At 45.5% G+C, this 26,326-nt stretch overlaps 1 protein-coding gene across 12 annotated transcripts; it reads right to left on the minus strand.

Moving 5' to 3' along the window:
* Positions 1-15: 15 nt before the first annotated feature.
* On the minus strand, positions 16-25,901 carry TM6SF1 (transmembrane 6 superfamily member 1). Of its 12 annotated transcripts, XR_011233193.1 has the most exons (11): positions 25,704-25,901; positions 21,206-21,309; positions 18,513-18,610; positions 16,271-16,374; positions 14,604-14,686; positions 13,840-13,961; positions 11,939-12,043; positions 10,064-10,156; positions 9,753-9,872; positions 1,047-1,144; positions 879-932 (listed from the first exon to the last, which is right to left on the minus strand). XR_011233193.1 is itself a non-coding variant. In XM_069466544.1 (10 exons), the coding sequence occupies exons 1-10, from the start codon at positions 25,793-25,795 to the stop codon at positions 741-743; spliced, it is 1,113 nt and encodes a 370-aa protein (XP_069322645.1). In that variant the 5' UTR covers positions 25,796-25,901; the 3' UTR covers positions 16-740. The 12 variants fall into 12 exon arrangements, 11 of the variants coding, with proteins under 11 accessions (XP_069322645.1, XP_069322653.1, XP_069322651.1 ...); XM_069466544.1 differs by lacking the exon at positions 1,047-1,144 and having other exon boundaries at positions 16-932; XM_069466552.1 differs by lacking the exon at positions 1,047-1,144 and having other exon boundaries at positions 16-932; positions 14,604-14,680; positions 16,206-16,374.
* Between the last annotated feature and the right edge of the window lie 425 nt (positions 25,902-26,326).

The raw sequence follows: 26,326 nt of genomic DNA on the forward strand, positions 1-26,326 counted from the left end.
TTAAAGAAAAAGCCATTTTATATGCATATGTAAAATGTTTCGAAGTTAACAAAATTGTCTTCATAAAGGCCAAAAATAATTTTTATTAAAAATATATACAGAAATACAATAAAAATATTGCTAGCCACCAATAAAACAAGTGTTCATTAAGGGCAGAGATAAAGTTATCCCTCCTTAGCTATTTACATTCACACAAAAAAGTTTAGTAAAAGCAATTTTTAAAACAGTAGCAAATAATATACTTTCTTTGGGAAAACACTTTTCAAACATTTTAAAATATTCTGATGACTTGCCTTTTATATTGAGGTTGATAATGAAGCATATACATCTTATATGCAAGAGTTATTTTTCCAACTTATGTTCACTATTTTGAATTTTTAATAAGACCATATTCACTTTTTAATACTTTGATTTTTAAGCTCACTACTATAGGCACTAAATTGTAATTTTTCACACATTTATTTAATATGTCAAACAGAATATTGAGATAGATGGTCAGGTTTATTCGCAAATAATTTCAAATAGATTTCTTTAAACAAACTTTCTCAACAACTTCAAATTTCCTTCAAAAAAAGAAAATTTATCCACACGATACAATGTAGCTCACACATGTTAGTGCAGAGCAAGAATTTATGTATTCTTAAGTATTCATATATGGGAAGAGGATAAATGGGACAAAATACCAGTACCAGTATAACAAGAGTCACAAATCTAGAGAGGAAGAACATGAAGTAATATTTTTATTCCACCTTTTCATCTGCTTTTGTTTTTACGAAGAACTCTGGTTTGTAGATACAACGATAGGCCAAGAGTTGAGGAAGAACTCCATATGCTATGTTTAACGCTAAAAAAAGGATTTTCGCTTCTTCAGGGACTCTGTAGACATAAGCAGTTCTAGCATGAAGAGAGGCACCAATGTGAGAAAACTGAGCCTGTTACATTAAAAAAAAAATGGGTAAGCATGAAATTTGTGTTTAGCTGGATGCACGATGAGATCTAAATGGTTCATTCAGACCATGTTTCTGTGTCCTCAAAACCAGTCTTACCTGCAGGCAGAATACCGTCAAACGATCCATAGTCTTTAATATGATAGTCTTTCATTAAATGTACTCTTTCGTTAAATTTAGGGCCATTCTTGATACAACTGTTGAAATAAAGTATACATTCTTTAGTGTGGTTTCATCATGCTAGTTTTTGTCTTTTAACCCACCCAGTGTTCCTTACCAAACATTAATGGCTCAATCTTAACACAAAAATCTGAATAATATCTCAATTTTCTTCTGATTTGCATTCTGGAGATCCTACATAGAGACTCAGTTGTGGCTCGCAAATTGTGTCCAGCAAAAATGAAAAAAGTACAGAGTTTAAAAAAGCTAAAATATTTTTAGCATAACAAACTATTTAAAGAGAAGCACTGGGGACCTCAGCTTCGTTTATCAGTCTTTCATCCACTCCTTGGAACAAGCACTCGAAGCCCTCTTGCTGTATATTGTTTGTTTGTTTTTTATGCAACTTAAAAAATACTAAGCATTGTTTTTAAGATAAGGCTATTACTTGGGCAGAGGTAGGAGTATGGTTGCTCGTTATAAAATGGCAAATATACATGTAGGCAAACTTTTCAAATCAAATTATAATTTAGTTAAAAGTAGGACTTGCCAGCATAGTCTGAGTTTGCTAAACAGCCTCCCTCTATGCTTCTTACTTGTTCAGAACACACATTCAGAATGTGCCCATTGGTCTTTTTTTACACTTTTCATAAGCATAGAGGAAAACTGTATTAGAAAGGGACATGCAGGCCACAGCAGGATTAAAAGCTCCTTTGGGAAGATTTCTTCAGAAAGCTGTATCATTACAAAATGCAGCCCAGAGTCTGCATTTTCATAGCTTGCTGAAATTCAAGATATACATGACAAAAGGATTGGGAATCTAAACGTAGTAAGTAGTAAATTATTAGTTCATCAGGATCAAAGTGAAGAGAGAAAAGATACTGCAATCTAGAGAAGGCACAGAAGTAACAAGAATGAAGAACTAAATAATTTGCTTTAAATACATAAGTTATTTTATATTTCCTTCCATATGAAATCAATTTATTCTGCTAAGTGGTTAACAGATAAAAGTGTTAGCACTTCACTTTACCCATGACAAGAAAAGGACAAGCTTTTTATAAGCAGCATCTTTATGAATTTTTATCAGTGGCAGATATTTTAATGGGCTGCATTTTTACAAATTACTGATGTATTCTGGAGATATACTCTGGTACATTTTTGCTACTCTCTGGAGATAAAAATTAAATTAGTGTGGTTTGTTTCCAAGGACCAGCATGTGAATTGTCTGCACTGTGATCCATGAGGCGCTGAGAGGGCTCTGCCCTCGGACACACCTCCCCTAGGCAGATGCCAAACACAACCCAGCAAACGTGTGTGCATCTCTTGGCTCCGAAGACAAAAGACCTTGAGAGTCAAGGGCATTTGCCAGTGTCCCCTGAGGAGCTGCTATTGTGGAAATTCTCGGAACTCTGAGCAGGAGATTGGCCCCCTCACTATTTTTCCTTAGGGCCTATTTTGAATGATAGTGTTTTTCTACATATATAGCCAAACCCTTTTTCTTCTGGACTAGAGGCTAAATTTGAACCCTGGTTTTCAGAAATGTGGGTTTGGTGGCTCTACCTTTATAGACACTTGTAGACATCACGAAATCACAAAATTTGGGAAAATGCCAACCATACTTTAAGGGAGTAAGAAATAAGAGCAGTTGTGCCTACTTGCATAGGGAAGCCTGCATAAAAAGTCATTGGTTCTGTAGGCTCTTTTCCTGCACTAACCAGTGCAGTTAATACCTCATTTTCATGAACAGCAAAGTCATGGCAACATTTAAAAATGATTCATGTCCTTAGATTAGATTGTAAGCCCACCGGGCAGGTACTGTGTCTAATGTTTTGTGTGGCACCTATCGCATTGTTAGAGCTCAATAAACGTTCGACAACAGTGGTCTTGTGACTGTCAAAATACAAAAAGGGTCTACAAGGCCAGGTGTGGTGGCTCACGCCTGGAACCCTAGCACTCTGGGAGGCCGAGGCGGGAGGATCTCTTGACCTCAAGAGTTTGAGACCAGCCTGAGCAAGAGTGAGACCCCATCTCTATAAAAAAAAATCTACAAAGAAAAAGAAAAATTAGCCGGCATAGTGGTGCATGCCTGTAGTCCCAGCTACTCAGGAGACTGAGGCTGGAGAATCACTTGAGCCCAGGAGTTTGAGGTTGCAGTGAGCTACAATGATGCCACTGCACTCTATCCAGGGCAACAGAGCAAGACCCTGTCTCCAAAAAAAAGAGTCTACAAAGCATTTGTCTATTTTTGTACCTATTTTAGTAGACCTTTTTATTTGGAATTATTTAACAAGGGCAAAAATTATTACATTCCTAATCAAAAAAGGTGTTTGTATGTGAGAGAACTCTGAGGCCAGTTATCTGCAGCTCCCAGTACTGCTCACAGTTCTAACAGGCGTAATGGTTGCCATACCTCCAGCCAGCTGAGCACCCAGCCACAGTTTCCTCCCAAGGCACGTGGTGTTAAATGTTCAGGGTTCTGAAGTTGCAAAAAACCTCAGTCTCACCTGAGAAGGGTTCCTTTCCTAAGCACACAGCTGATAAAGGGCCGACAATATCTGCTGGGTGATGTTCCCAGCAGCAGCAGATCTCCCTGTGAAGGACCTGAGGAGCTCAGCCTGCACACGATTCTGGAGTCAGCTGGCTCTGCGAACTGGGTGCTGCTGAATTAACATGTGGATCCCAGAAATCTCCAAAATTTAGTGATGGGAGGTTTGAGTTCCGAATAATTTTTCTTCTATTGCATTCTAAATCATCTTTCCTCTTACAGAAGTAATTAAGATATATACTCTGATTTTTTTTAGAATGGATGATTGGAATGAAAAGACAATAAAAGTGAACAAAGCTTAAATTTTAATAGTTCTGTTTTCTTTTATTTACAGAGACAATCTGGAAAGGATGACTAAAAATCACAATCCTAGCTCCAGAAGGAAGAACTGAAAGAGTGTTACGTGCCAGTGTTAATGTTATAAGCAAAAACTAATGTGACCATTGGGACAATAGCTAGGATAGGCTGTTTGGCCAATACAGTGTGAGTTGCTGGTCCAGAACTGTGCTCTTTTCCTAGGGTTTTCTGAGCAGCGTAGTATAGTGGTTCAGAACATGGACTCTGGAACCAGATTGCCAGAGTCAAACCCCACCTCCACCGCACACCAGCGGTATGGCCTTGGGCAAGAGCTGTAACCCTCTGGCTTCCTCATCTGTAAACATGGATAATAATGGAACCTACCTCATAGGTTGTTGTGAAGGTTCAATGAGTTGGTATTTGTGATATTCTTAGTGCCAGGCACTTAGGGCTATTCCATAGACACAAATACAAAACCCAACGGAAGCCCCTATTCATGCTCTGGCATTCTACTTTGTTGAAAACCTGGGCTCTTTGTTTTTGGACACCCTTCTTGACCATTTGTCAATGTCTCTACAAAAGGATAAGCACCTAAAGATGCTAAACCCAAAATCTAATTTTAATACTGAATAAAGAAAGATGTTTTAGTAATGAATCACACCAGAAGCAAATGAGTAGAATGGGATTTGCATTAGGATCCCAATTATCCATGTTCTTCCTAAATCTTTACGCTCAGATATTTCTTAAAAGTCTTCATAGGCCGGGCGCGGTGGCTCACGCCTGTAATCCTAGCACTCTGGGAGGCCGAGGTGGGCGGATCGTTTGAGCTTAGGAGTTCGAGACCAGCCTGAGCAAGAGCGAGACCCCGTCTCTACTAAAAATAGAAAGAAATTATATGGACAGCTAAAAATATATATAGAAAAAATTAGCCGGGCATGGTGGTGCATGCCTGTAGTCCCAACTACTCGGGAGGCTGAGACAGGAGGATCCCTTGAGCTCGGGAGTTTGAGGTTGCTGTGAGCTAGGCTGACGCCACGGCACTCACTCTAGCCTGGGCAACAAAGTGAGACTCTGTCTCAAAAAAAAAAAAAAAAAGGTCTTCATAAAGGAAATAAAACTTGGGAAATTTACTTCCAGTAGAGTCAACTCTTTACAACCAGATTATCCACACGTAAGCCTCCAGACCAAGGCCCTGCATAGCCAGGGAGTTAGACGGTCTGAGGGCAGCCAGTGGGAAGGGGTGTAGTCTCACTGCAGTGGAACTGATCCTGCTTTAGGGACTCCCTGCCAAACCCTTTCTGAATCTGTCCCAAAGCTTTCTCCCAGTTTCTTTGGTTTTTTTTGGCAATTATACACATCGCTTAGTTAATTTGTCTACAGCTTGAGCAACATAAGGCATTTTTCCAAATTCTTACTGGGAATCTTCTATCAATAATGATAACAGCAGCAAAGAGTTACACAGCTGCTATGTGTCAAGCACTGTTCTAAGCCTTCCTGTGTATTACCTCATTTAACTCTTACAGCAACTCTGAGAAAGGTATGTCCTCACTTCACAGAAGAGGAAACAGGATCAGTGAGGTAAAGTAACCAGGTCACTGTGCTAATCAGTGACAGGTTCACATAGGAAGCAGTCTGCCTCCAGACCTTATGCTCTTAACCATATTAACTATACTGGCTCTGATTTTTGTTTTCATTTTCAGTGATACTTTAGCATAGAAAATACCAATTGATAGGAAATGCTAATAAGTAGATCTAAGCAGCGTATAATGCTTTTCAAATTAGACTGTCAGCTTTAATCCTGTGGTAAGCATTTTACATGAAAAGATCATTGGGTTATAAATAAGTCCCCAAAGGAACTCTTTGGTCTAAAATGGTTTTATTTTATTTTATTCAATTTTCTTTTACTTTTGGATTGATCTTTTTGATTTCTGAAGGCAGCAGATTTGGCAGATTCCTACATGGTCTGAAATCAAGGAACCAGTAACTACCCAACATTGATCTATACTGATCTAGAACTTTTCAAAGGTTGGTTTTTTGTTGTTTTTGTTGTTAAATTGCATAGACTCTTGGGAGTTCACTAATCTTTAAATAAAAGCAGGTTTTAGTAAATTAGTTGGGATCATGAATGCATAAGGCTTCTGAATTAGGAATGGCAGTTTCAGCAAGCAAGGGTGCTGATCAAGACTACAGAAAGTGCTTTTTATGATGACTGTATCAGGTACCTCCCTGAAGTGAGAATCCATTTCATAACCAAGTATTCGCTAAGTATAAACCAAATCACGTAACTATAATTCATCGTTCCAATAGTATGCATTGTTTTGTTGAGCATGATTTCTAACTTTTCCTTAGCCAACACACAACAAGTAGATAGATATTCAAGTCCAGCCAAGAGCTATGGGAATGTCAGACACATAATTCTTGAATAATGCCACCCTTTACCTGCTGGGTTGGGAGAAACATTCTTCTAACATTTAGAGGATCTGGTCCTTAGCCTCAGGCTGTGAGTCTTGGCACTCACCAATAAGAGAGGGGCTTCAGGCTACCTTGTTAAACTGGGCAGTGATGGATAAACCCAAGGGTTCCTGCAAGGCCTGAGGTCTCGCTAAAGCTGCCCCTGCTGTTGCCAGTTGCTCTACAGTGTCCTTCCCAGAACCACCCAGCTAGAGTCACAAGTGCCATCTGCAAGCTTAAGTTTCACCAACAGGTTAGCCTGGGCTTAATCTTACTGCTACAGGGTCACACACCCATTTTCCCCAAAACGTTACTTCCTAAGCCTCCTGACTATTGACTCTGTCCACATGACTAGGCCTTTGCTTCGGTTTTCCTGCCTAGTTCCCCAGTTGTCTCCTGTGATTTGACCAGGTCCAACATCTGGCCTCTGTAGCTAGCCTCCTAGCTGATGACACCCAGCCTTCCTGCATTGGGGACGGGTACTGGGCAGACCAAGGCGCGTGGCAGGCAGAGAAGGCCCGATCGTACAAGCAAAGCACACAGGTAATGAATAGCTGTCAAACTCTGAGCAATCTAATTTTCTGAAGAAAGGGCCAGCAAGTGTGAACTGGGTGTGATGCCCTCTGTCCTGGAAGATACAGGAGAATAAGGCAGGGGAAACAGGTCAAGAGAACAAAAGCTAAGGCTTACTCTGCCCCCAGGCCTGCTGCACACTCCCAGGCCTAAATGCTGCCTTGCTTTGTTCCTGGAGAGGCTCACCTCATAAAGCCCCCACTGGGCCCTCAGAGTCCAGCTCAGATGTCACTGCCTCCTACCCCCCTGAAGGTTCTCCAACTCCTCAGTGCCATGTGCAAGTCTGTCTTTGGGCTGTAGGACTCTATGCCATAGCTAATTGTTTTCATGGGGTGGGGGAAAATATTAATAACACAGAGGAGAAGAATATGGGCCTTGGAGCCAGACAGGATTTCATATCCTTAGTCTGCCATTTAGTAACTGCGATCTTAGGCAAGTAACTTAAGATGTCCTGGGCCTCAGCTTCTTCATCTTTAATGTGTTCATCGGGCTGTTTATTCTTCGGAGGCACACAGGAAGGCCACATTTACCAGCCTCCCTCGCAGCTGAGTTGGTGCCAGGCCTGGCCCTTGAAAATATCCCACATGATCTTTGCACAAGCAAAAAATAAAATGTTATTGTGTTAAGCCATTGAGTATTTGTTACTGCAGCATAGCACATAGCCTATCCTTACAGAAACAGGCAAGTAAAACATTTAACCTGGTTTGCCTGGTGTAAAGTAAGGTAATAAGAGCTTGGACTAGTCTAGTGGCAGTGGAGCTGGGGAAAAAAAATTAATGCATTTGAGAATTACTCTGGAGTCAGAACTAACCAGATCTAGTGATGGTCTAGATGTAGAAGGCAAGGGAATGGAAGATGTAAAGAATTACTCCACCTTTTTGGCCCAGCACAGTGGCTCACGCCTATAATCCCAACACTCTGGGAGGCTGGGGAAGGAGGATCGCTTGAGTACAGGAGTTCAAGACCAGCCTGAGTAAGAGCAAGACCCCATTTCTACAAAAAAATAGAAAAATTAGTCAGGCATTGTGGTGCATGCCTGTAGTCCCAGCTATGCAAGAAGCTGAGGCAGGGGGATTGCTTGAGCCCACTGCACTCTAGCTGGAGTGACAGAGCAAGACTCTTGTCTCCAAAAAAAAAAAAAAAAAAAATTACTCCACCGTTTTGGCTTGAGCTGCTGGATGCAATTGGGCCATTTACAAAGATAATGAAAAACAGAGAGAAGTTGTGGGGAATATCAAGTCCTGTTTTTCACATTAAATCTGAGATGCGGCCGGGCGCGGTGGCTCACGCCTGTAATCCTAGCACTCTGGGAGGCCGAGGCGGGTGGATCGCTCAAGGTCAGGAGTTCGAGACCAGCCTGAGCGAGACCCCGTCTCTACTAAAAATAGAAAGACATTATATGGACAACTAAAAAAATCTATATAGAAAAAATTAGCCGGGCATAGTGGCGCATGCCTGTAGTCCCAGCTACTCGGGAGGCTGAGGCAGTAGGATCGCTTAAGCCGAGGAGTCTGAGGTTGCTGTGAGCTAAACTGACGCCACGGCACTCACTCTAGCCTGGGCAACAAAGTGAGACTCTGTCTCAACAAAAAAAAAAAAAAAAAAAATCTGAGATGCTAGTGAGACAGCCAAGTAAAAAGATAGAGTTTGGAATTAAATATAGGAGTCTGGGAGCAGTTTGGGCTGAAGGTAGAAATTGGAACTCATCAGCCTATACTTGGTACTGAAAGATATGGAAATAAAGACCCCAAACCGAGGCCTGAGGAATTAGGTATCTAGAAATCTGCAAAGGAAGAGCAACCAGTGAAGGCAGATAAATTTCTCTTCTCTCTAGTCACTCAAGTAAAGGACAGGAACCATTACTTTAGATGCTGCATCAACTTTGTTACATACTAATATGCTAATTTTATAATTAAGTAGTACCTCAAACTGGAAGGATTTAACATTTAAATACTATAACTGTTTTTCAACCCCATAAATTCTAGTTATGTCTTTTTGCCATCATGGTTACTATACCATGAGTGTAATTGACTGTGTATGCCTAGAGTTTCTGGATGAACCTCATTCTTGGGCCTGCTTGAAAAGACCAAGACAAAGGTAATGTTTTTAAAGATGAGTTCTATTGTTTTTTATTTCTAGTAAGAAAAAAAAAGATAAAATTACTTAATTTTCTTCCTTGTTCAGAAGATCAATTTGTTTTGCTAATTGTTACATTATTTAAAAGTGTTCTTTGTGTTAGGTGTGAAGTTTTCCATAGATAATTTCATGTTCGGTTCAATGTGGTAAGCTTTCGCTGAACACCCAGCGAGGCCAGGGGCTTAGCTAGGTGCCAGGGGGAGGGATCAAGTGATAGGCCCTGCTTTTCAGAAATAGAGAACTGTTGTAAAACCACTTTCCCTGTTTCTGTATAGCATAGTATAGTGGACTTCTAAAATCTTAAATTTAGATAAACATCTTGAAGATAACGATTCTCAATCAGTTTTTAGTAGCCATGGTGTTCAGTGACAGGGAAACAGTCCTGTAAAACAACAGCATCACTTGCTGGGTATGTGACCTGGGGCAAGTCACTGAACCTCAGTGGATCACACATCTACTAGATAGGTACTGTGAGATTTAAATAAATGTATTTGCAGAAATGTCTTCTAAGGAACATAAACAAAAGGTGACAACTATCTCCTCTAAAACACTGAGCAATGATTCTCTTTATGATGCTCTTTATGTATTCAACAATGACAGTTAGATGACAAGTAAACTCTCTCAAAAGAGGATATTCTTAGTACCTGAGCTAGACCTCCAGCGTGTATCAGTGTGACATCAGGCATCCAGGAACATCCAGGAACCACTAAGCCATAAAGCGCAATCACAAAGTAAGGGACAGAATAGAACATATACGCCAGCATCTATATTGAACAGAGAAATCACATCATCAGCAAATTAGCAGTTAACGGCCTGAGTAAGTACAAAAAAAATCAACATTTTCATCTTTGAAAATGTTAATTCCTATATCCTATATGGACCGTGCCTACATATTTTTAAATAGAGAAAATTAACTTTAGAAAAATCTTAGTCTTCATAACTATTAATACTTGACCTGAATTTTAGGATAAGCAGCAGGATCCTTCAGGTAGGGCTCTTGGAGTTGTGTATATAATCGGCAGAGCTCAGACGGGCAATCCAAAGCAATCTACGGACAAAATAAAGTCATTGTAAAAATACAATCACAGCTGGTTCTTAGGTTTGCTGATAAGACTAAATGTGCCAGGTTTAGTCACAAGCTGCTTTGCCATTTAAAAAAACTATGCATTGTAGAGGCTCGTCAGTGAAAGGGAAAGAAAGGAAATAAATATTCTACAGATTTACTCCAAAGAGATTAAGCAGAGGTTAATCACGGAGCAGGAAATGGAAACTATTGCTCTATTCTTGGGTACCTTTCGAATATTCACAGTTTTAAGTGTCTAGGTTTGGCCAGCCAAAGCACAGCTTGCTTTAGATTCCCAGTTTCATTTTTCCTGGAAATAACTAGCCAACTATTCCCTACAGGAAGAAAAGTATATTTCTACACCAAATTTATCTTACTATGCTTTGTAAGGTTCAAAAATAGCATCCTCCTCTCTCCAGTGCCTCACAGTGTATGGCCTTTGGGGGCAGTAAAGAATAATGATTTGAAAATAGGGTCTTGTCTGAAGCCACCTCCAGTGTCCACTTTGAAAGAGAGCAGAGCAGATTTAGTCATGGTGGTATAGACTCTAGGCCACAAATAGCTATTCCTTTGGCACACTGCTAGGTCCCCTCTGAGTCACCTTCCCCCTCAGGCACTATTCCTCACGTCCTTGGCCATAAATGTTGTCCCACCTAGATAACATGAACGTGGGCCAGTGGTTGGTAAAAATGGGCCCCAAAAGATAACCCTTAAAACAGCTTCTTGCCCTGAATCCAGCTGGCTGCACAGGCCCCTTAGAGACAGCCCAAGGACCCCAAACCCATAAATTAGCTACATCAGCTTCCACTTTTCACTCTACTCCCCAACTTCTGTGCAACTCCGTAGGCTTTGAATAATAATTGTCACTAAAGCTGAATATAATTAACCGTATAATTCTGAGCTCCTCAAATTCATTTCTACTAATAATAAATCATGAAACTGGCACTGTGAAGGATCACTGATCAACAGCAGTCATTTATCGAGCACATACTATGTTTTGGGTCCTCTACCAAGTGTTTGAGGCATATTATTTAATCTTCAAAACAATACTATAAGGTAAGTACTATTATTTTACAGAGGAGAAAACTGGGGGTCAAGAGGTTCAGTCATTTTTCCAAGGCCACACAGCTAGTAAATGGCCAGGATTCCAACTCCAAGGCCTGTGGGTCTTTTTCTTAATCTGTACACTATAAAATTGGTAAAGGAAAAATAGAAAAAATGAAATTCCCCAATTCCCTTCATGTATTTCAGTCACACCAATATAAAGATTCCAAAGCTGGGCACAACGTAGTTCACGTTACTCTTACCAGGGAGAAAGTCACATGACGCTACATCCGTGTGAACTGTTGATCGGGTACCCCTTCCTCAATCCCACCAACCCTGCTTCTGGGAACACAGGGATGTTCTGTGCCACAGTTGTATCGGGTATCACCCTTACCAAAGATAATTACATTTAAATCAGAAACATCAAAGCACTCAAAAGCATGAGACTCTGATGGCTAATTTTTCAGGTGCCCTAAAATAGGGGAAGGAAGATACTTGTGAGTAGAGCTTGATCTAAGGACCGGAAGGAGGTGGTAGAAAACAGCCCCGGAGAGCTGCCCCCTGGGGCAGAAGAGCAGGTCCACGGCTCCAGGCTCTCATGAGAAGAATAGTGTGTTACTTTGCTAAGAAGTCTGATAAAAAACAAAAACATTTTCAGGTTTTTCCCATTTGGAAGTATTAATAGTACAATAATGTTATGTTATTTTGATCTGTTATGCTTACCAAGCCTCTGAACAGGCAAAATCCAGTTGCCAGGAGGAGACCCACAACCAACATTAAATCAAAGGGTCTTCTCAGCAGGTCCTTCGCTTGGGCTTCTTGAACAACCTAAAATAGAGTTTGTAACTAAAGAGCAGGCCCCAAGTGCCAAATGAGAATCTGAAATCTGAAACATGAAATGCTATGATGAGGGATGGTAAGAGAATTTTGAAGATTCATAGTTCATATAATAACGTACTGGCCATGGAACTTAAGGAAAATCATTTCCTCCCTCACGTCTCAGTTTCCTCATCTGGGAAATGAAGAGACTGGGCCAGATGTTCTTGAAGGGGCCCTCTAGCTCTATGAGTCCATATTTTTTCTTAAAATAACATTTTCATGATTATAAACATACACTTACTTGAAAAATAGAAATGTAAACCATAAACCCACCACTCCACTATTAACAGATGGTGTACTTCTCCAGTAGTATATGTAAATGAATATATTGACATGTACACATACTTATATGCATACACATACACACATATAACCTGCATAATCTGTATTTTTCACAAAATTAGGACTTAGTATATAAATAATTCTGTATTCTTTTTGACCTCAATATCTACCTCTATTATAAGCACTTTCCTCTGTTATTAAAAATTCTTCTAAAACTAATACCATATAGAAGCATCAGTCTTTAGCTATTCTCCCAACTTTAGACATTTAGGCATTTTTCGCTGTTACACTTAATGTGATAATGAACAACTTTGTACATAAATCTTTGGCAGCATCTCCCTGATGATTTTCTGAGAATAGGGTCCTAGAAGTGGAATTAACCCTGAAGGGTTAAATTTGTTAAGATTGGTAACACTGCCAAATTGCTTTGCAGAACAATTCTAAATTTATGTTCCTGTCAGCACCGTGTGACACTGCCTGTTCGGTCCTGGCCATCACTGTGTTTTAGCATTAAAAATAACAGATAGTTCTGCATGCCTTATGACATAAATACTCTGCTGACATGGAACCTTCAAAAGCAGTGGAGCCAGGACTAAGGGTAAGGTTACTATTTGTTTTTTCTTTTTAACAGCTACCTCCTCCCTCAAAGGGATGGAAGCGGGTACCAGTTGTCAGCGTGCCGGCCGGAGTTTACATAGCAGGTGTCCGAATGTTTACACACGAAGTGTTTGTAAATTTTAATGTATTTTAATGAATTCTGTTGTAAATCTCTTTGTAAAATGAATAATCATGTTCTGATTAATAATTCATATTTTCATATATCAATTTTGCTTAAAGGATCTTGCTACATGATCTAATACCTATAAAAGGAAGAAACTTAGAAAGAGAAACTAGCTATGAAATGAAGACCTTAACAGAGTACCTGCCAGGCCAGTATTATTTCACCTTGACCACCTGGGCCGTGGATGGAAGACAGATGTCTCAGAAGACGTCTCCATGGGCCTGGATCTCCTGGGAATCAGACCCTGTGGCTACATGGACTACCTTGAACAGCAGTATCTCTCCAGCATCCTCTCAGGACAGTAAATATATAGGTATCACAGAAAGAGGTGCCCAGGTGCTCAAAAGCCAGGCCATTAACAACCCCAGACAAACCGCACACTCTGGACTTCATCCAGAACACTAATGCACAATCTAATACCTAAGAGCCAGTGTGACCACAGGCACAAGAAGTTCCCAAAAGTATGGCCTTGCCAATAGATGCAGACGTATTCAGATAGAAACAGACCATCACAGCTGTGTTAACTAAGATATAAACTAATGCTACATAATCAAAACAATCACACTGATTGGATGCCCCAAATGCTCCAGTCCACGGAGGCATAGTTCAGTTCGGTGGCCAGTGGATGTGAGTGAGCCCTGTGAGTTTGAGAACAGATTACATCAAAACTTTATAAAATCACCTTTGAGGGATAATTATAATTTTCTGATGGCTGATTATAGATTCTGAAACCAGCCCAGACAGGAAGACAAGTATATGGTATGCTTAAGAAAAAAGCAGGGCAAATTCGTGTTCCATACTTTCCTATTTAAAAGAGAGAAAGAAAGAGAAAGTCAAAAGTTTACCAAAAGCACATCTAACACAAGTAACATTTAGAATACCTACCCATCTTAAGTCATCTAAAATTTTGTTATGGGCCAGACAATATTTTTAATGAGATACCCCCCCCCCCAAAAAAGGGCTCAGTTTAAAACTATTAGATGTGTATTAACAGCTATATCCTATCTATAGTATTTTAAAAGCATATTTAATATAATATCCTGATCTCCTGCATGCATAAATAACCTCTTTTACTTCAGCCTTCAAGAATCTTAATTTGCAGGTACATTTTTGGAGTTCTCATTGGGTCCGGAGTTATAGCTAATACAAAGCATTGTAAGAAATATTTGCATACTAAATGTAGCCATAAACACCACACTCACCCCCTCTAGATCCTTCTAAAAAGTCAGGAATCACTGATACTTGACTGTCTAATTGTTCAACGTACACTTCTGAAAATTGCTCAAAAGGTAACATTAAGGAGAGAAAAAAGAATAATCCTGCAAAACAGAGTTTTGATAAGCTTGGAATCTCTAGGCTCTATTGTCACCAAAATAGCTTCTCTGTTTAAAAATAAGCCCCATTGTTTCAGAAAATGAAAATGAATTTTAACATAAAGTTTCTTACCTACAATGTTTCCTGGCACAAAAACAACAATGCTCATAATAATAGATCCAACCCAATAGAGGCCAATGGTTCTATAACTTTCTCTGTAACAAAAAAAAAGCTTGACTTAGTGCACTTGTCTTAGAATACTATGAGCAAAAGATGACCCTCAATATTATTTTTATTCAAACTAGTAAAGCACGTGAAACAAGAGTAATAAATCAAACACAAGGAACCCTGGTAATCAAACTTCATTTCCATGTGTGATGTACTATAGAACCTTTTTTGTGTCCTTTTAAATAGGAAATTATGCTGGCTACACTGATCTTCTGTTAAACTACACCATGGTCATCACGGCCAAAGGACTCCTGTATTTCCATACTATGTATGAAACCCATAGCATGAAAGGAAAAAGTTTGAAGAAGAAAGGAAATTGGATTCATATTCCAAATCATCGTAAGTATGAGTAATAGGATGTTAAATGGACTCACCCTGGGTCACAGAATCTTGGCCAAAGCCCTGAAGGTGAACATAATAAGTGACATGTACCCCATGCTATAAAGGAGCTGTTGGAAATATACCCCTAATCTTCAATGTTGAGAAAAATTTCCTTCAACTAAGAACCCCAATAACCCAACTCCATACTATGTAATAGGCTATGAGAAAAATTCAAAAGGAAGATTCTCTGAAGGGAAACAGAAATGAAGAACACTGTGTGCTTCCTGTCCCACCCCAGCCCTCAAGCCAAATACAACCAAACCCCAAGGGTCCCATTCACAATGACTGGGATTGTCATAGGGAGGACAGACAAGAATGAGCTGGCCCTGTCCTTGAGTACATCATGCAGGGGAGTGGGTGTCAAACTGCAGCCTTGTATAGGGCAAAAATGAATGACTTTCTCTAACCTGGAAACAAATGGAGGCCCGGGAAGGTAGCTGGGCTTGAGACGTCATGAACGATGCCTCCCCAAAAGATGGACCTCCTGGGTTATAGGGACCCCAGCAGTAAGAAGCTGTGGGTTTCCCATCACGGGCAGGCAAGACACAGGTATTTGGCAGAGAGAGCATTGTTTACTTCGGGGACTGGTGCAAGGCAAAGGTTCCCATGGCAGGGGTCTCCAAAGAACCCACACGTGTGCCTCACAAGATCAAGTCAGCATATCACCATAGAGGGTACCAGTAACCAAAGAACAGCCACTGTCGTTCTTTAATCCCATGTACACACGTGTATACTCCCAGAGCCAGCTGCAGAGTGAGGTGAGAAGGAACGAAAGGACCGCATACCCAAGCCTCAGTGCAGGGCCACAAGCCTCAGAGCTACACCCAAACTGGGAGAAAGACAGAAGCTGGGAGCTAAAATGAGATTGAAGTTTTGAAATTTTGCAGGTTTGAAATCTGGATTAAAGTTTGGCATGTGCTTGGCTTTAATTCCTGAAAATGAGACTGTTCTTCTAAGAGAACATACTCAGAGAGCCAAGGTCTGCCTGAGCTGTTGCGGAGCAACCCCAGGCACGTGTTCAGAAGGCAGTGGTACGAGGAGAACCCAGCCATGTCTGCCTTGCGCCCCTGGAGCTTACATTCATGTCGGGGTGTACCTGTTTGCGCATCTGCCTCTATGTGTAACATTTCCTTACATACCGCTTGTCAGGTGCTAAGGTGGCAAAGGCACACACTGGTGAACTGACTTACTCCCATGCTATGGCTGCCACCATCACCAGGTACATCAGATAATGAGCAGAGCCATCCCAGTAGCAGATCATGTGCCCATATGCGGTGTTCAGATACGGTTCGCCCTGAGGAGAGCAGGAAAAAGAGGTCCACTTTAAATAAGACTCAGACATTTCGATGCAGAACACCAGGCCTGTACTGCAAGTAAAATAAAACAGCAGAACAATTTGTGTTAGTCTGCTAAGATGAAACTATCCCTATAACGTTACAAAACTGGTAGAAATGTGAAAAAATAACTTTACCCTGGAGCTGCCAAAACCAGGGTGCGGCCACAGAGGATGGAACTAGAGAAGGCCTAGCCAACTGGCCTGTGACGCATGAACACAGGTCTGCACTGTGATACAAAGGCACATGGTGTTATTGGCAATCCTGGCCTCACAGCAAACTCACTGAGGCCAAGCCAAATCTGGGACAAAAGGTGCTTGGCTATGGCCAGAGGGGTGGCCAGGGAAGACCCTGCTTACTGGAGCCACTGGCTGACCTTAATAATTCATGCGGATCCCACGACTTACCGGGCTGGGCGTGGGGACAGCACTCACTGCCCACACACATACACACAGACAGGCAGGCACTGAGCTCAGAGCTTCACACCCACCCCCTCATTGGACCCTCCAACAACCCTATGGGATGGATAGGATTGGCTCCATTTCGCAGATGAAGAAATAGAGGCTCCTAGAGGTAACACGACCAAGGCCTCATAGTTAATGCCTAGCAGAGACTGTACTACCATGAAAAGCCATACCTCTCCTGGGAAATTTTTAATTTTAGGAAAACAAGATTATATGATGAGTTACATTTCCCTTTTGCAGGTGGTTTCATTTCTAGGCGGCTCCTAGACAATCACTGTCAAATTTTCATGGGTTTTAGTGTTGTTCTGACTCCACCTGTTTTTCTTTCTTCTCTCTCCCGTGTCTGTGCTCTCCTGGCTGTCGGTGTCCCCCTGCCCTGCCTCAAGTCCCTTCTACGGCGGGGAAGAGTGTGGATCAACCAGCCCGTCAATCAGCCAGCCACTCCGGCATTCTCTGAAGCGTCATGCTCCCCTGGGGCGAGGACTGCTCTCTCATCTCTCCCCACAAATCAAATCAAATTAAAATCACAGAGGAGGAGGAAACAACTGAAGTCACACTTCTATACCCAAGCCTGGCCCACATCGCTCCTCTCTGACATGCTCTGGCTGAAGAATACGTCCAATTTGATGGTTTCAACTTTTCTATGCCAACACACCTGGCTCTCAAAGCCAGAGCTGTCCTTTCCTGGTAGCGTGATAGACATCGAACTGGGTGGTCCCTAGGCCCTTCGAACTCACCTGAACACCTTTAATCCATCAGTTTCTCCCTTCAACCAGCCCCCGCCTGGCCTCTCTGCACTAGTGGCCATGCCACCCCGGTCAAAACCACAGGGTCATTTTTTTTTTTATTATTCCTCATTCTCCTGTGCAGTCTTTTGGAAAATCCTATCAATTTTATTTCTGTAATGTCACCCCAGGCGATCCTCCCCTTCATCGTGGCCTCAGTCAAGCCCTCGGTGTCCCTCCTGGACCACTGCTACCTTCCCAAATGGTCTCCCTACCTCTCTTAGCTTCCATACAAAGCTCCCTGTTATTTGAAACACAGGTGAAGACTATGCTTTCGGCTCTGCTCTTTATTTCCTGTGTGACCTGAGTAAGCCACTTAACCTCTCTGGGGCTGGATTCAGCCCACCCTAAAATAAGAAGATAGGACTAGCTCTCAGGTGTCGGGTAGCTCTGTAATGCTATGATTCGGGTGGGGAGGAGGAGTGTCCGTCATCACAACCAAATGGCTTTGTTAGGTGCCTCAGTGTTTGGTACTTTACAAGCTGAAGACTGACTTGGGCTTTCTGAGATACTAATGTAGTAACAGACACACAAATACTAACTTCCTATAGAGTACCTCATTTATATTAAATTCAAATGAAGGGGACAAGTAAGTCATGTCAACACGTGGGTCTTGAGAGAGAGGGGAGTTGTGAGAACTGACTGTTGAGGAGAATTGCCTCCCACAGTCTAATCCCACCTTTCTGCTTCACTTTCCCTGGGAATAAGCAGCCTGAGTCTATTATAGGACACGCAGTGCCAAGTATCGGACCTGCTTACGCTAAATGAGAGGATTTCTGTCTCTGAGTCGCGTGGTCTGGGCTGCTGGCCCTTTGGTTTAAGCCTCGTAGTCACTGAGCAGTCCCATACCTCTCTCAAATAGTACGTCATGAACCCGTCGATGATCCCATCTTGTTCCAGTCCTATGATGAGGTTCACCACGCTGGTAAATCCAAAAACTGCAAACACTAGAGCAAAGAAAGCAGCAGTTTAAAAAGCAGCAGCTCAGGAGGGACAGTTACTAAACGTTTTGCATTAGTCAGTAATAATGGAATGTTTTTAATGTTTTCCAGAAGATGCTGTGGACATCATCAACATAGAATAGCCCTGCACATCCAGCCAGATCTCTGCCTGTGTTAATGGAGCCCCCTATCCCTGCCCAGTGCCCTCACACAGGGAACAGGAATAAGAGTAACAAAGTCACCGCTGACTCGGTCCCAGAAGATCCTACAGGCCACCCTACGCATCCTCCACTCCCCTACATGCGCTGCCAGAGCCAAGCCCACATCCCACCTGGGCAGTGGGCGCAAAGCCAGTAACCAAGTGGCCAAGGAAGCAGAGAGGTGACCACCAGGTTTAAAACAATGACGCAGATGAGGTGATTCATCCCAATGATGACCAAGAGGCCCACTCACAGTGTGCCCACATCTGCCCTGCTCCACACTGGAGCTCCTGAAGACAGGCAAGACGCTGATGTACAAGTGACAATGGCTTTAAGAAAAAAAGCCAGTGATTTTAAAAAATGAATACAAGATGGTACAACTGAATATCAAAGAAGAAAAGCTGTAGCATCATAGAGAATCCTACTAGAGTTGTGGGCATCTCCTAAATGGGCTTAAAACTACTAGCCACAAATAGCTACGGAACAACAGTTATTAAATAGCGGGTGATGAAATTTAGTACATGTCAGTTTGCTAAAGCTGCATTTCCAAGTTGTCATAAATCGGTGTCTCAGACAATGGGATGGGCATGGACAGCAGAAAAATCTGACAGTGAATATAATAAAGGCTGTGAAAGAAGAAATGGAGAGGAGAGAGGAGAAGGTGGACTCGCAGAGAAGAGAAGCCAGCCTTGCCCAGAGCCTGCGGCCAGGAGCCCGGCATTCACATCTGCCCGGCCAGGAGCGCGAGGCCTCCCCGTGCACTGTCCTGCAGACGCGCCTTCCCCGCGCCTCCACGGAGGCCTTCGGCCCAGTTCTCACCGACAGCATCACTTTCTGACACTCGTGTTTCGGAACCCTCCCAGGTGATTAGCCATCATACGTCTCCCAGGGAAGAAGTGCTCAGCATGTCATCTACCAGTGACCGCTGATGCCCACAGGGACACGGTCTCTGCTTTCTAGTGGGTGAGGAGTCTGGCCTGGGCCCTAAGGCTGCAGTGTGCTCAAAGCTGTGACAGCGACCAGGACAGGGGACTGAGACTGTAGGAGAGTAGGCATCTGGCCTTGAAGAGTCATCAGGACAGTTAGCGCGGACTCTGTGGAGTGGGGAGGGAGAAGGGGACAGACAGCACAGGAGACCAGCCTGGAAGGGCAGACGGGCCTGGCAGTCAGAGGACCCAGCTCATCTACTAACGGCTGCGAAACCTTAGGCAAGTTACATCATTTCTCCAGGCTTCACTTGTTTATATGTGGATTGGGAGAAACTAATTACTCACAATTATTTTTTCTCACCCCACCTTTGCCAAGGTCCACTGTGGGCAGAGAATGCTCCCCATGCCATTGATGATGGGCTCAGCCCTGTGATGCTTCAGCCACTGAATGTGGGTGGAAGTGACTGGGGGCAGCTCCCAGCCAAGGCCACCAGCCCCTCGGTGCCTCTGTGCCTGCCACGACAAGGGCACGCCTGGGGAGCTGCTGGTCCAAGAACAAGGAAACACATAGAACAGCCCTGAATCCAACCCACAGCCTGAAGCAGAGCAGCCCCAGCCAACCCACAAACCTGAGAGCAAGAAAAACAAATGTCCGTGGCTGTAGGATTTGGGGAGTATTTGATATGCAGCATCACTGAAGCAGAAATTAAAGAACAAAATGTCCAGCAAAGTGCCCAGCACAGGAAGTGCTCCGAGGCAGTAACAGCTTTGCTTCAGGCACATGAAAGGGCACGGGCTGTGGGGGTCAATGCTGTTCTCACGAATCACGTGACCGTGACCACATTTCATGGCATCTCTGAGCCAGCATCTTCATTTGCCAGTGGAGGGACTGTGAGGATTAAATAGAGCAATACCGCTAAAGTGCTCAGAGCCGTACAAGGCACACTCAAGGCACTGTTATTTATTTAACATACATGTATATTTGCCAGGCACTGTTCTAAATACTTTACAAATATTATTTTATTTAATGTATCAACTCTCCATGGCAGGTGCTATTGATTTTCCTCTTTATGCAAATGAACAGGGGAGATGAGGTACTGCTAAGTTCGGCACTAGGTGGAGGGGACTGCAAGTAGCAGGCTGAAGGCAGGAAGCCCAGAAGGGGCTGGTACAGGAGTCAAGGTCGGAGGTCAGAGGTCAAAGTATGCTGGGGATTTGGGAGCAAAGAATGGAGGGCGCCCTGCCTGGCCCTGGCAGGAACCCTCCACCAGGACCCCACCTGGGAGAGTGGAGTCCAGAGCCCTGGAGAGGTGACAGCTTGGAGGCGAGGGCCGCGTGGTCCTGCAGCACCTGCACTTCCAGCCACCATGACCGATGGGCTCAGTATTCACAACCAAGAAGGAACGTGTGACTGAGGCCAGAAGTACTACATTATTAAGCAGACACAAATGATTTCCTCCGGGGAGACATACCGTAGAACAGCGGGTCCCGGGGTGGTTTTCTTTTGACAAGGACACGAGCCAGCAGGGCTACCAGCAGCAGGATGAGGGCAGCAACCCCTACAATTGTCCAGGAACTGCAACAACCAGAACAGGGAGGTGGTCACTAACAAAATAAACACAATGGTGCCTGGAATTTCCTGCCTATTGAATGCACTCTCTCCCAGCGCTGCGTAATTCATACATAATTCTGCCTCTGCCTGCAGCTCATGGCACCATAGAGTTCGTGAAGTTTATCTGCAGCACTTTGGCCCGTCTGGGCCACAGCCCCTGGTTTCCAGGGACCAGAGCCAACAGGCCCTCACTCTCCTCTTACCCTGCCCGCCTGCCCCATGCACACAGACAGTATGTCTGGAGCTCCCTCTTCCCCCCACACCCGCCCCTGAGATGGCCACTGCCCCACTGCCTCTACCTACCTGCTCCTCTAAGCCCCATTCCCAGAGGCTGACAGGCCTAACCACTGATCTGTCACCTCCCTCAGGGCCAGTCGGAAACCCTCAGACCAAGCTCCAAGGAACATGCAAGCATCACAGCCTCACACACTTTCCAAGGGGACAAGGAAGAAGTGTCATGTGTACAACCACATGGGCCAGAGAATGAGGCAAGGGAATCCAAGGAGGAGAAGAGTCTAGGCTAAACCTGAAGCCAGAATAAAGACAGCCCAACACCCTACACCCAAGCCAACAGGCCAGCATCCAACCCCCCAGCCAGAGAAACCAAGGTAAGGCTTGGTTGGGCACATCCCCTGGACCTTCTCCGGGGAAGGGGAATTGCACCAAGGAGACCGAGGGCCAAGGCCCCTATTCAGTGCGGCAGCCCTGGGGCATGAGACTTGGTAGAGTTGGCAGTCAGGAGACCTGGGTCCTAGTACCCACTCTGTTGCTGACTAACTGTGTGACCTTAGTCACACATTGCATTCATCTGTTTATTAATTAATTGAAGAACATATTGAAGAAAAAACACTTTGCACACCCCTATGTGGCAGGCACTGTTGCAGGACCTAAGGAGACTAGATGAATAAGAGAGGTCCCTGTCTACAGGGAGAGACCTATCTCAATGGACTCTGAACTCTACCATCTGGGTCACCTCCAGTCCAATAGAGATCCTCTCCCTATCACACCTCCAGCACCGACAGGGGTTCCAATTCTAAACAAAGAACCACCTGTCCCACTTCGATGGCCTGCTATACCAGGACCTCCTCACAAACCCTTAGGGCTGCCACAGGCACCACTCCTCAGCTGAGACCCCTCCAAACCACCACAACCCAACATTGGGCCCTTTGGAGAGCCTTAGCCATATGTCCCTGGGAGAGAGAAAGAGAAGGATAGAAGAAGGGAGGGTGGGGAACAGGGAGCAAATAGATGATGATTGGATAGATGGATAGACGGATGATGGATGGATGGATGGGTGATAGATGGATGAATGGACTGATGGACTGATGGATGATGGATAGATGATGGATGGATGGATGATGGATGATGGATGGATGGACTGATGGATGATGGATGGATGGATTGATGGATGGATGATAGATGGATGACAGATGTAGGGAGAAATAGATTAGTTCTCTGATAAGAATGAGATGGCAATGTCAATGTCCAGGTGAGAAACTAAAAATTGGTTTCTGGTGGTGCACAGGAGTGGATGCTCCAAGGTCCTCCTGTGGGGATGAGCCGAAGGAGGAAAGTAAGGGGGTCAAGAGCAAGATGCTGGGCGGAAGCATCCATGAGGAGGGCAGCAGTTAGGTGTGCTGGGTAGGCTGACAGGCACAGGTGGTGGTCAGGAGACATATCCATCCCTGCTCCTACCAAGGGCCTGAGCTCACAGCCAGCACACTCACCGGCCAGTGCACGTCTGGAGTACGAGAAAGCAGTGTAAACTGGTTCACGGAGTCCTCTTGTGCTCTCCGCCCCCCGGGAGGAGGGAATAATGAAGTGAAACTGGGGCAGCAGAACATCTCTGTCTCCTGGTGTGGTCCCCAGAGACCCTACAACAGCCTAGTGCAGGGGCTGCTCAAAACAGGGAGAAACAGGTCCAGCAGAGACTCAGGGGGATGGGAATGACTGAGACTAACTGAGGGATGAAAAGACTGTCGGTCTCGGGGAGTGGGAAGGGCTACTTATGCCCGTTTATGAACAGACATCTACTGAGAGGGCACATGTATGGACGAATATGAGCAGAGAGAGAGAGAGACCCTGACCCTTTCCTGACCCTCAACGTAATCTGCTTTTTCTGTTTTTCAGACTTTCATAAAAGGTCTGGTGGGAAGGAAGCTGAATTTAACAAAGTCAAACAACTGAATGCCTACTATGCACAAGGCACCGGGCTGCGCAGGACACTACCAAGGCGAGCCGTAGCCTGGCCAGGTAAGTTCTGACCACAGGAAAGTTAACTCCTGTGGGAAAGTTGTAATCAAGGGGCTGATGGGGCTCAAAGAGAGAGAGGGAAGGTCTTCAAAAGGAAAAAGTGGCATTTTTCTCTGGCCCATAAAGTCCAGGTATGGCTTCAATAGTCGGTGACCGGGACAAAGGTAGCACCCCAGCCAGAGGGAGCAGCGTGCGCACGGGCAAGGAGGCAGGAATGTACAGGAGTGTTCCAGGGGCAAAGGCAGTCTGGGGCGGCTGAAGCATTAGTGCGGGGGGCTGTGGCCAGGCCCAGGGCAGGGGGCTCGAGTGGGAGCCTTTGCCACCGGTCAGAGAGGGCCAGCGCCAGGGAGAACTGAAAGGAGGGAACAGGTACTGGACTGGCCCTGGGACTTGTGGGGAAGGGGACAGCAGGAGGAAGGGAATGGAGAAAGAAGAGAGAGGAGTCAAAGGCCACTGGGATTTTAACCTGCAGGAGGATGAGAAGAATGGTTGTAACAAATTATTCAAAACACTGTAGGGAAAAAAAAACTGTAGGGCTTAGGAATGTGCTCAGTAATGCTCAGCAATACATAATTCAGTCTGTATTCAGTAAATGCCATCACCATCTTCCCAGTAGCTGAGGCCGAAACTTAGGAGTCAGCCTCAAACCCTCTTTGCTGCCCTGCAACGGTTCAGTAAGCCCCGTCCCACAACACCCGTCCACTTCCTGCCCCTGCACTGCTTCCTGTTCCCCTGCCCAAAAGGCTCTGTCCCCAGATCTTCCCAAGCTCAAGAGTCACCTCCTCCAGGAAGCCTTCTACGGCCACCAGCCGCCTTCCCAGTCACCCTGTGTTATTGTCTGTGTAGCATGTCACTATCTGTTTATGCATTTGTTGATGTCTGTCTCTACACACGTCTCCCCAGCATTTTCTGGCTAATTCACAGCTATGCCCCCAACCCTTGAAATAGTGCCAAGCACACAGTAGGCACTCAATATATAGTCACCAAACTGTCCATAATGACATTTTAGGAGCACGGTTGCCCCCTGCACTATGTTGACAGGCTCATAATATTCAGCTGCCCAGAGCTGCTGCTTCCAGGAGATGCAGCCAGAGGCTGGGTCAGACCAAGGCAGACACTGCCGGTGCCTAGTCTGCACTTGGTGTAGGTGCTGTTGGGAAAAGGTGGCCACAGCAGTGAGAAAGGAGGAAGTCACCACTGCATACAGACGCTACTCTGCAGCCTGAACGTCTGAAGGGGGTTTGCAGTGTACAGACTGATGTAATTTCCTTAGCACCAACTGCTGAGAAACATAATAGGTTACTTCCTCCTCCCCCGACAGCAGGCACAGAGGCAGGCGCCTTCCCCACTGCCCTCCCCTGCCTCCAGCTGCCAGGTGCGGTCCCCTAGCCAGTGGCCCCGCGGAGGAGTGGGAGGCAGGACTCGGAACCCAAGCCCTGGACCCCTCCTTCACTCCACCCATTTCCTTAGCATTGAACTGTTCTGCCCCTGGTCCCCACCCTGCGCCACCGCGGAGACTTGGAAGCACTTCTCCATTCACAGCGCCCCTTCACAAACCGGTCTCGTGGGATCCTCACCACAGGGCGCACACACAGTCCACCTGACAAACCGAAAACTGGGGCCAGGCTACACCGCCAGTGCCACCGCCAGGCCTAGAACCCACGTTCTTGCCTGTCCGTTCAGGGCTATTTCTGCTAGTCATTCACAACAGTTTCTAAAATTAATAAGAAATGATAAGTATGCGAAAGTCCATACATGGAAACGTTCCTGTGAAACGCGAAAGGAGCAAGGCACACCCGAGATAAGGTGGCCAGGCTGTAATTTCCTTGTTTGGTCCGCTTCCCCCCGCCCTGAGCTCCCCCAGGGCAGGGGCATGGCTGTGTTCGCCTCTGTGACCCGGGTGCCCGGCATGGCGCACACCAGACCGGGATTGCGCCAGCCTGGGCTGACACCCACGACCCGCGCGACCCCTGGGACGCCTCCCCGCCTCTGGCCGGCGCGGGGGGGGGGCCGGGGTGCGAACCTCCGCCCCCGGGCGCGGCTCAAGCCCCATCCCAAAAGTTGCCGACGCGCCCTCGGCGCGACCCCCGCGCGCGCTCACTCACTCGTGCTGGGACGCCAGGTGGTTGAAGACGTAGGTGACCGGGATGGCCGAGAGGGACAGCACGAAGACCCCAGTGGCCGCAGAGGCACTCATCGCGGCCGCCGCGCCGCGCGCCCTTCACCGCATCGCGCCCGGGCGCCCCGCCCCGCCCCGGCTTCCGGCAGCGCCCGCGCCCCTCGGCGCTGCCCTCCGAGGCGCCCCCGCCGCGCGCCCCGCCCCGCGCCCCCCGCCGCCCTCGCGGCGTCCCCTCGCCCGCCCGGCCCGCGGCGCCCGGTGCGCAGGGCCGCGGTGCAGTCCCGGAGGCGTCCTCGCTGCGCTCCCGCCGGGGGCTCCCGGGCTCAGCGGCGCGGATCCCGCTCCTGGTCACGGCCAGGGGCTGGGCATCGACCAGCTGGAGAGGCGCTGCGCTGAGCCGCGGGCCGAGGGAGGTGGAGTCAGACCGGGTGTCGAGCGGGAAGGGCGTGCGAGATCGTCCATGCGGGAGCGGAGCGCACGACCCGGAGATGGGAAGGGACAAATGCTCCCGAAACCTTGGCACCTGTCCGCCGAGCAGCCACCAGCAAGCACGGGTCCTGCGCTGAGTAGGAATCTTGGCTTTAAACCCGGCTGTCCACTCACCCGCTG

Source organism: Eulemur rufifrons, chromosome 3 (assembly GCF_041146395.1).
Source record: "Eulemur rufifrons isolate Redbay chromosome 3, OSU_ERuf_1, whole genome shotgun sequence".
Classification (NCBI taxonomy): domain Eukaryota; kingdom Metazoa; phylum Chordata; class Mammalia; order Primates; family Lemuridae; genus Eulemur; species Eulemur rufifrons.